The sequence below is a fragment of the Lolium perenne genome, chromosome 1 (genome assembly GCF_019359855.2).
Source record: "Lolium perenne isolate Kyuss_39 chromosome 1, Kyuss_2.0, whole genome shotgun sequence".
NCBI lineage: Eukaryota > Viridiplantae > Streptophyta > Magnoliopsida > Poales > Poaceae > Lolium > Lolium perenne.
This window is the reverse complement of record NC_067244.2, coordinates 126,309,154-126,320,058: the sequence shown is the minus strand read 5'-3', so window position 1 is coordinate 126,320,058 and position 10,905 is coordinate 126,309,154. Positions and strand designations below refer to the sequence as shown.

The window sequence follows — 10,905 nt, the reverse complement described above, 5'->3', positions numbered from 1 at the left end:
TGTTGTGCAGGTTCCACGTTGGCGTCGGAATCCCTGGTGTTGCGCCGCACTACATCCCGCCACCATCAACCTTCAACGTGCTTCTTGGCTCCTCCTGGTTCGATAAACCTTGGTTTCTTTCTGAGGGAAAACTTGCTGCTATGCGCATCATACCTTCCTCTTGGGGTTCCCAACGAACGTGTGAGTTACACGCCATCAAGCTCTTTTTCTGGCGCCGTTGCCGGGGAGATCAAGACACGCTGCAAGGGGAGTCTCCACTTCTCAATCTCTTTACTTTGTTTTTGTCTTGCTTAGTTTTATTTACTACTTTGTTTGCTGCACTAAATCAAAATACAAAAAAATTAGTTGCTAGTTTTACTCTATTTGCTATCTTGTTTGCTATATCAAAAACACAAAAAAATTAGTTACTTGTATTTGCTTTACTTATTTCATCATGTTTTCTTCTAAGTTTGTTCTTAAAGATGTACCGGTAGGCCGAGGGTCTATCCTTGGAAAAGATAATATAGAAGATTTTTTCATTCATATTAGTACGGTTGAAGATTTTGAAGATAGACACTTGGTAGAACTTGCTCCTACTTATGAAATTGCTGTTGCTTCTTTAGTACACGCGTTAGAAGCTAGATTTGTTAATCTTAATCCTGTGATTCAACATATGTTTCTAACACTAAGTGATATGGAAGAAGGAGAAAAGAAAGATTTTGTATTAGAAACCCTTCTTAAAGAATTTGGGGGAATAGCGAGAGAGGCTAGAAAAGTCTTCACTAAATATAATATGCTAGGCTCTTATACCAACTTTGCCAGTACCCTTGAGAAGATGGAAAAGGATAGACAAAAGTACACTAATAAAGTTAATTATGAGGGGGATATTAAAACATCAATACCTTGCAAGCTCTTGGGAATGTGTGAGGCACTAGAAAAGAATTTTGATTGGATTGTTCCTGAAGATTTGTTTGATGAGAGTAGCAAGCCCAAGACTAATGAAAAGGGAGCCTCTGAAACTCACATAGAAAAGATAATATGCATAGTTGAGAACAATTCACACCCCGCTGTAGAAGCCCCATCCTTTGATAATACTTGATACACACTTTCTGCGCCTAGCTGAAAGGCGTTAAAGAAAAGCGCTTATGGGAGACAACCCATGTTTTTACCTACAGTACTTTGTTTTTATTTTGTGTCTTGGAAGTTGTTTACTACTGTAGCAACCTCTCCTTATCTTAGTTTAGTGTTTTGTTGTGCCAAGTAAAGCCGTTGATAGAAAAGTTCATACTAGATTTGGATTACTGCGCAGAAACAGATTTCTTTGCTGTCACGAATCTGGGCTGTTTTCTCTGTAGGTAACTCAGAAAATTATGACAATTTACGTGAGTGATCCTCAGATATGTACGCAACTTTCATTCAATTTGAGCATTTTCATTTGAGCAAGTCTGCTGCCTCGATAAAATTCGTCAATACGAACTGTTCTGTTTTGACAGATTCTGCCTTTTATTTCGCATTGCCTCTTTTGCTATGTTGGATGAATTTCTTTGATCCATTAATGTCCAGTAGCTTTATGCAATGTCCAGAAGTGTTAAGAATGATTGTGTCACCTCTGAACATGTTAATTTTTATTGTCGCTAACCCTCTAATGAGTTGTTCTAAGTTTGGTGTGGAGGAAGTTTTCAAGGATCAAGAGAGGAGTATGATGCAACATGATCAAGGAGAGTGAAAGCTCTAAGCTTGGGGATGCCCCGGTGGTTCACCCCTGCATATATCAAGAAGACTCAAGCGTCTAAGCTTGGGGATGCCCAAGGCATCCCCTTCTTCATCGACAACATTATCAGGTTCCTCCCCTGAAACTATATTTTTATTCCATCACATCTTATGTGCTTTTCTTGGAGCATCGGGTTGTTTTTGTTTTTTGTTTTGTTTGAATAAAATGGATCCTAGCATTCACTTTATGGGAGAGAGACACGCTCCGCTGTAGCACATGGACAAGTATGTCCTTAGTTTCTACTCATAGTATTCATGGCGAAGTTTCTTCTTCGTTAAATTGTTATATTGTTGGAATTGGAAAATGATACATGTAGTAATTGCTATAAATGTCTTGGGTAATGTGATACTTGGCAATTGTTGTGCTCATGTTTAAGCTCTTGCATCATATGCTTTGCACCCATTAATGAAGAAATACATAGAGCATGCTAAAATTTGGTTTGCATATTTGGTTTCTCTAAGGTCTAGATAATTTCTAGTATTGAGTTTGAACAACAAGGAAGACGGTGTAGAGTCTTATAATGTTTTCAATATGTCTTTTATGTGAGTTTTGCTGCACCGGTTCATCCTTGTGTTTGTTTCAAATAAGCCTTGCTAGCCTAAACCTTGTATCGAGAGGGAATACTTCTCATGCATCCAAATACTTGAGCCAACCACTATGCCATTTGTGTCCACCATGCCTACCTACTACATGGTATTTCCCGCCATTCCAAAGTAAATTGCTTGAGTGCTACCTTTAAAATTCCATCATTCACCTTTGCAATATATAGCTCATGGGACAAATAGCTTAAAAACTATTGTGGTATTGAATATGTACTTATGCACTTTATCTCTTACTAGATGACCGGTTGCGCTATCGCGCAAATGGTAGAATCAATACATGAGAGAAATGCCTAAATCAGTGCAAACGAAAGCGTACTAATAATATGCTAATGGACGACTAATACATAGGATGACCCGTTGTACCCCAGCCCAAAGACCGAACCGGAGCCTGAATTGAAGCCATGCCTTACCAGTAAGTGAAATCATGGTGATAATCAGCAAGAAATAAAACGCAAATGAATCAACAGTAAATAGACAACTGATACTTTGGTTGCACATGAAGTTGATCACAAAATCACCAATAGGACTTGCAAGAGGACTGCTCTACTTGCACGAGTGTAGCACACAGAACATCCTTCTCGACGACAACCTCATGGCGAAGATTGCGTACTATGGCCTGGCAAAGCTTCTTCGAGCCAATCAGACACAGAAAAACACCGGCATTCGGGGCACACGAGGATACGTTGCCCCGGAGTGGTTCAATAACATAGGGATCACTTCCAAAGTCGATGCGTATAGCATTGGGCGATTCTGCTGGAGCTTATGTGTTGCCAGAGGAATGTTGAGCTAGAGATCGCTGACAAAGAGCAGACAATACTAACTTAGTGGGAAAACAACTGTTACAGGTGTGGGAGGATGGACTTGCTGGTGGGTGGCGATGAAGAGGCGAACTTCAGCATAAAAAAAGTAGAGCGTTTTGTGGCTGTAGCACTGTGGTGCCTCCAGGAGGAGCGGACGATGCGGCCAACCGTGCTTAAAGGGGCAGTCCAAATCCCAATACCACCAGATCCCTCATCATTTCCCTTCAGTAGTGTCCTGCTTGCCAAAAAATAAATTGTAGTACGAAGCAAGATTATGTCATGCACTGACGATAAAATATAGATGTCTACTATAATTTGAAGAATAATGGCAACATTGTATTCACAGACTTACATCTAGCTGCAACAAATAACACCTCTAGTGCGTGTGTATCAAATTTTCAGATAATGCATCTGTATTATGTGTTTGATTCAATTTTAGTCGAACTTTCTCTACTAAAGGAGGCAGAGGTGAATACATAGAGCTAATGACTAAAGAAAGTTTTCTATACGTACATTGTTTTGCTAATTGGTATCAACCATCAGTTAAAAGTGTTGCTAATATGTAAGGGATGAAACAAGAAAAATATTCTTACCAGCCTATTTGACTACCTTAGGAAGAACACTGTATTCTAACAAAATACTACTTAGTGTCAAAGATCAGAGTATATTCAGACTAACTTGGCAACATAGATGCATTACCGCAGTAAAACGACCTAAACTTTCTTTCATACTACTTGTACAACAACCAAATCAGTGCATAAAATCATTTTATGCCAAAACTAAACTACGTTAGAAACAAGGGGGTTAAATAACTCCACCGCCTAAATTGACTGGCTCTTCACAAACAAGTTCCCCACCCCTCAAGGCCACAAGTTGTGTGGCAAGAAGAAGCAAGAAGTGGCAGCTGCTTCACCTCTGATTCCACCATATACTTGGTACATTGACACATCATGTGGCGCAAGATAATCGCATGGCAACCAAAACCTAACAAAGATCTACCCCAAAAGCTGAACGCGAGGCCTTGAAACTCAGAAGGATGGATGGTGCAAACTGAACCCATCTACACCACCAAATTAAATAGGTCAGTGTCCTTTAGGATGGATTGTTGATGCATATTTCGGTGGATGTCAACAAATCGAGATGGCCATATCCTGGAGCGGGTCACTTCAAGTGGGTAGTAAGCATGGTTGACTTATTAAAAAAACATTAGGCATTCATATATCTGCTAGAATCTAAAACCATTATTCAAAGATTCAAATACTACTTGAAAGATAAAATTGGCTGACACCTGTGAGTAGCTTGGTATTCGGTTTCCTTATAATCCAACCACACAATCCCATGGTGTTGGCTATCTCTAACATTTATATACATCTACAGGATATATACATTGTTACATGTCAGTTTAGTTAAGTCTTAAAAAAGAAAAGTTAAGTCTTGTGATCAAGCTGCACAAATAAAATAGAGATGCGTCCTAAAAGGCTTTGTGTATAGAAAACTCATTTTTTGAGAAGCAGGTACTGCTCTCGCCAATTTGGTAGACCAAATGAATATAACCTGTGTCATGATTGTTCTAGAATTAATAGAGGCAACACATAATATATATAGAAAGAGTATATTACCAGACTGTCACACAAGCACGGGACAAATTTCTTAGTTGCTACCTCTTAGCCTAAAAAACATGTGAGCACAAGATTGCCTCCCTAGCTGACACTCATCCACTACATGATATCTAGAAATCCCAGCATTGCAGCATTGGCTAAATTTTTCCACTGTTTCCTTTCGAAGGTCCAAATCCACCTGCAGGAAAAGAAAAAGGAGAAGACCAATCAGCAAAAAATATTCATAAAACTTGCTCGTAAACTAAATTCATTGTGACATATGATGATATATCTGTAGCATTTGCAAACAACTCCAGTTAATAGTGATACTAATTATTTTCTACATTACAATTGCCACACCAGTGGCTCAGGGAAATGATTAATATAGATGAACTAACAAAGATGCACTCAGGCACAAATCAGCCACTATGACATATGCCTCCATGTTCTTTTATTCATGCGCCTTTTGCTTTTTGATTCCTTTGTGAATTAACCAACACCAAACATGTACCACCAGCAAGAATATTAGCATGCAAAATGAACTTAAAACTTTTTTTTGAAATCAAAATGAACTTAAAACTAACTCAAATAAGACCAGCTGTAGCTGAAATGTATCACAACATTTATTCATTTCATTCCTAGTGATTTGCATGAACTATTCCCTATACCACAGGTACCATCCAATCTCTAAGATTCCTGGTGATTTGCATGAACAAAAAGGTGCCAATGCCACAGGGTGTGTACATATGCACCAAACATGCTCTCGACATCATGAGACCGCGACAGCATGAGACCGCACCTCCATGGTTTCTAAATTCACTTTAGCTCTGGTTTCCCCCTTGTATCAATAACCAGATGAGCAATGCACTAACAAAAAGGTTGTTGAGTAAAAATAAAAATACCATCTAACCATTGTAGCTCTAACATCAATTCACCCACAAACTTCAGAACTGAATAAATGGTCAATGAGCATGGAAACTTCCATGGCTAACCAATTACCGATCTGACCAGAGCACGAAACCCATGGCTTATCAGACACGAATGTATTAGAACCAAGATCAAACACAACTTGCAAAAAAGAAACTGCACAGACCTTGCAAAAAGTGGATTAACCGTAGACCAATCTTGATTTTTCATCTGCTTTGCACCCAAAAGCAACGCCACGTGGACGTGGTGAGTTAGCCCACCGCCCTCATACACGCAACAAAACATGAATAATACAAATTTTAAATGGAACTCTTGGTTGCCATAATATACTTCATATAAGATTATAACCGTGAGAACAAAACTGGACAATCAAGTACAAATATGCAACACAACACTAACTTACCGGCCTGGTTTCTTCAAGATATCTCTGCAGCTTGACGTTGTGCTTCTTTCCTTCTACTAACAATGCTTTAACCCATATTTTATCCAACTATCAAAAACCTGAGAGAGGAAGTACAGATAAAGACAAAAACATTGCGGTCTTAAGAACACTACAAGTAGACAACAATTTCTTCAGCAAAGTTTTCCTTGATATAGTGGATGAGAAGCACACACAGTAACAAATTTCAGAGGCTAGTCATGGTGAGTTTCTCTCAAAAGAATTAAGTAATATTAAGGCATTTGCAATCCTATGACAGATAACCGTTGAACTAAAAAAATGTGCCAAGCATCTATATACTGGCCTAAAAATCATAGAGTAGAAAAGAAATAACTCAAAACTATTTTAATTTTAAGCACCATATCGAGATCTTTGCAGCTCAAAATAGATCGATTGCCTCAGGATAAACTCACCTAATTTTGCATCCACCTAGACAAATCAGTTTCACCAACTTGCGATGCATCAATAGCATTAAAACAAAAGGACCTTTCATCTGTACATTTAGTTGCAATCAGCGAATGGCAGCATTCTTGACGGTAATTACATGATCCTGCTAGAGGTAGAAGTAAGCAGTATGTCACACTTATAAAACAACAAAGGATTAGTGAAGGAGAAAAAAATGCATGTATACTATTAATCACCTCACCATGACATTGGAGCAGATTTGATGATTTCGCATACAAAAATAAGAGACTGCGCTGCTACCAACCAGAAGAACCAACAGGTCGTGAGAGGACTTATGACAGGGGCAGGCTGCTAACGGCAAGGGTGCTGAAGGCCGTGGTGCTGCGCCATCCCGTCGCGTCGTCTTCCTAAGCTGGGAGCTCTGGCGCTCAGCCACCTTCGGCTCAATGGCCGCGGCGTTGCCCAGCTGCCAGTCACCTGCGTGGGAGAAATCGTGTCGGTGACTTGGCAGGACCCACCATGCACCACCTGAGGCCGCCGTTGTCCACCAACAGCGGCTGCCGAATAGATGAAGAGAAAAAGCTGAACAGAGGCCACTAATGCTCTTCAGACCTGGAGAATTTAACATCTGAATCAGAGACATCACTAAACCCTATAAGTGCAGCAATGGATAAATGTTGCATAAAGTACCATCTGAAACAACAGGGAACCTGACAATTTATTCTTCCTCGAATTAATATACGTTGTATAGTATGGAGGAGTAGGAATGAAGTAAACTGGCTAGTTCACAGGGTGTATAGTTCTTACATTGTTTTCCTGCAAAATCCCCACCCTGAATCATGAAATCCTTCGATGATTCGGTGGAAGAAGCAGCCCTTGTATACATCCCCTTTTTCTCCTGCCCCAACCAAAACAGAGAGAAACGATGCATGAGTCCAGATACATACTACTGGACACAATTACTGACATAAGGAATGGATTTGCTCTCAAAATTGGGGCGTGGGGGGAGCTAATTTGCATAGTATTGATTAGCCTGATATACCAGTGCACAGGAAATGGAAGTTGTCAATCATCTTTGGGACGACCTCTGAGCGCAATCCAAAAATGCATTTAGCATCAGCACAAGATTCAGTCCGAACAGTAAATATCATTTGTCTAGCAATAATTGAGAAATCCTTCTTATTACCTGAACAACTTAAAATAGTCATGAAGATATAAACCTAACACATAGGTATAAGCAATTAATATTCCGCCATGTAAAGGTTTCACCATGGACATATACAAAATATGTAGAAAACTACATAGTTTGCCACAGAAGGTACCAACATCAGTAGAAGCTAATATCATCTTTACAGTGTTTTTCTACTCTTAATGCTTACGACATAGATTTCAGATCTAGAATATGAAGAAGAGAGGCAAAGGAAGGATAACTACCTGAACAAGTGAGAGGAGGGCAGGGAGGAGTATTGCTAGGATACATCAGAATCCAATCGTGTTCAGTATAGAGAGGTGGCATATATTATGATCCCTGGCCGATATAGTTGAAGTTCAAAGACGATTCAAACTCAAGAAAACATTTATCATAAACCGTGACTTCTGGCCAATATACCTTCACAAGCTGATGGTCGGATACGAGCATACTCTGCAACAAAAGGTTCCCCATGAACAAATACAAATGATAGCTTGTATGGCACCATCTGGATTATACACCATATTACCATGTACAATTTTACCTACACGAGAACCACCAATAGGTTGTACTAAAGCAGTAGTAACGCACTAAGAGCTAATTCATCAATACTGCGGTGATTCTAGGTACCTTGCAGAAGATGCATGGACTGAACCTCTGCAGCTGCACATCGCATACAACATCAAGGGACATCAACTCTTTGCTCAAATCACCCTCATGTGACTCTTATCTAATGAGATCGGAAATCAAGATGGGATCCTGCAAGCCTTCACGAGAGAATAAATCAGGTGAAGGAGGAGCTCAATGACAACCAGCCAGCCCATATAACTCAACACAATAGGCAAGAATCAATAAAAAACTGGAAATAGGAGGAGGCAGATGAACTCACAGGAGAACAACGAGGAAGTAGGTAGACAGGTGGAGCTAGGCACTGCGATGCGCCCGGAACAAACCTGTGTGTATTGTTCTCAGCTTATTCTTACAGTGACCATAAACAAAATATACACTGCTAGGACATCAAGCTACTACATCATCAATCATCGAAGCGTCAGAAATATGAATAAAAGCCAAATATACTTGATGGTTCCTCATGAACCAACAAACTATAAATAATCATCTGGGAGGCAACACCAACAACTATTTTAAGCAGTTACTCAAGCATGCAACTAAACGCCTGATCTCAACTAATCCCTCTGGTCTGATATATTATTTCATTGTTAGCAAAGGAGAAGATATAGGTTAAAGTAAAATCCTATATCATCTCCTTTTTACAGCAAAAAATGTGTTAATATCCTAAAAGAAATCTAAAGAATGCTGCAGATTGGCACACGGGCCAAGATTAATATCTTTCAAGATTTACAATTAGCGTGTAACAGATTCTAACACTTCAAAATTATCAAGGATGCTGCAGATTGGCACACTCACCAAAGATGAACGGGAGCATCCCGACCTGTGCTCCATCCAAATCTTTCAAAGCCTGCAGTGTCTACACAAACAAAGAGGAAAAGCCCCAAATCAGCTCACCTGATTCACCAAAGAAACAAAAAAAATCGAAGTACACAAACCTGGACTGTAGTTTCCACTCCATATTTTGCCTCTCTTGTGGATCCGACATAATCTTCAAACCAATATAGTACCAAATCTACAGGTTGATAATGTCAAACATGTGTTGCTGTTGCCTCTGCACAAACCTGTGAATTTCCACAAAACTATTAGAGATCAGAGCTCGTCAGCAGCAAGACACAGAAATCTGAATCGCGGCGTATGGACCCATCCATCTCTGGCCAGAGATACAAAGAGAAGAATGGAGGCAAGGAAGGGACGAGCCTTACCTGAAGGTGGATCTGGCTTGGTCATCCCTCGCTTGCTTGTCCTGACGCCACACGTACCTCCGCGGTCGTCGCTCGCCGTCCTCTGTCTACCGGGTCTTCTCCACGAGCTGGAGCCCCGGTGTTGTGCTGCTCCACCTGCCCCATGAGACGGAGCCGGAGCTCGCCGCGCCCAACCAAGCCCGCCCGCCTGCGCCCGCCCTTCCCTCCCTGAGTCGGAGCACGCCGCGGCCGCTCACGGCCGCCCCCGCTCGATCTGGAGCTCACTCGCGCCATGACGGAGAGACTCAGGAGGCGGCTGGAGCGACGACGGTGAGAGCATGGGATAAGTAAGCCGTCGATCTACAAACTTCAGAGAAAAAAAAAAGGAATAAGGCGAGAATATAACCAAAATGACCGGAACTGAAATTTGGCTCCAATCCCATATGAACCAAACTGCCACAAAAGTTCGGTGGCCCTTTCTGCCAATCTGCCTACGCTGTTGCTTCAACTAATTGTAAACTCATACGTACGCAACCACAACAATGGCAGAATCAGAATGTGACCACCAACTAAGCAGGACGCAGGACCAACAGTTTGCAGCGGTTCACGGGTACAATCGGAGCTCCTTAGCTTCAGATTCTTAACCAGACTTCCTCGTCAGGAAGTGGGAGATACGGCTGATGGCGCCGCCACCGACGGCAGTACCTTCTTCTCCTTCACCGGGACCTCTGCGGGAGAAAAGGGGATCGCGCGATGAGCGAATTTCTGTCCTAGGAAAAAAAAGAAACTGAGAATGGAGGTGGGATTCGATGGATTACTTGAGATGAGAGCCTTGGGGCGGTCCTTGAAGAGGATCTTGTGCCGGATGACGCCGATCACGTCCAGCTCCACCGCCGCCGCCGGTCCACCTTGGCCATCGTTCTTCTTCTTCCTCAGCACCAGCAGGGGCTTCTTGAGAGTAACCCTGGTCCCGGCGAGCTCGTGGTACCCTATGGTGAAGGTGTACGCGCCCTGGGAATAGCGGAATCACCATGAGAATAGAACAACCTCGAATCAAGAAACGACATGAGAGGGGAAATTATAGGGTAAGCCGCCCCCGCTCGATCTGGAGCTCACTCGCGCCATGACGGAGAGACTCAGGAGGCGGCTGGAGCGACGACGGTGAGAGCATGGGATAAGTAAGCCGTCGATCTACAAACTTCAGAGAAAAAAAAAGGAATAAGGGGGATTCGATCGATCTAAATTGACACCAAACACATGAAAGACAGGATCAAAAAGATTACCTCAACCACCAATCCCTGCCTCCTGATTCGTTTTCTCTCTCCTGCACCTCTTCCTGTCCTCCCCGAGCCGCCGCCTCGATCTCCACCATGCCGTCGTCGTA

At 41.8% G+C, this 10,905-nt stretch overlaps 1 protein-coding gene and 1 long non-coding RNA gene across 2 annotated transcripts; both read right to left on the bottom strand.

The window, feature by feature from the left end:
• Positions 1-7,959: 7,959 nt before the first annotated feature.
• On the bottom strand, positions 7,960-8,471 carry LOC127301397 (uncharacterized). The gene is made up of 3 exons (XR_007852054.2): positions 8,341-8,471; positions 8,131-8,254; positions 7,960-8,049 (listed from the first exon to the last, which is right to left on the bottom strand). It is a non-coding gene; the product is annotated as an uncharacterized lncRNA (long non-coding RNA).
• Positions 8,472-10,141: 1,670 nt separating this feature from the next.
• LOC139830059 (uncharacterized) lies at positions 10,142-10,538 on the bottom strand (the record flags this gene model as incomplete). Its single annotated transcript, XM_071820310.1, has 2 exons — positions 10,142-10,249; positions 10,340-10,538. Coding segments are annotated over 2 exons (270 nt in total), but the record flags the coding sequence as incomplete, so codon positions are not given.
• Positions 10,539-10,905: the final 367 nt, after the last annotated feature.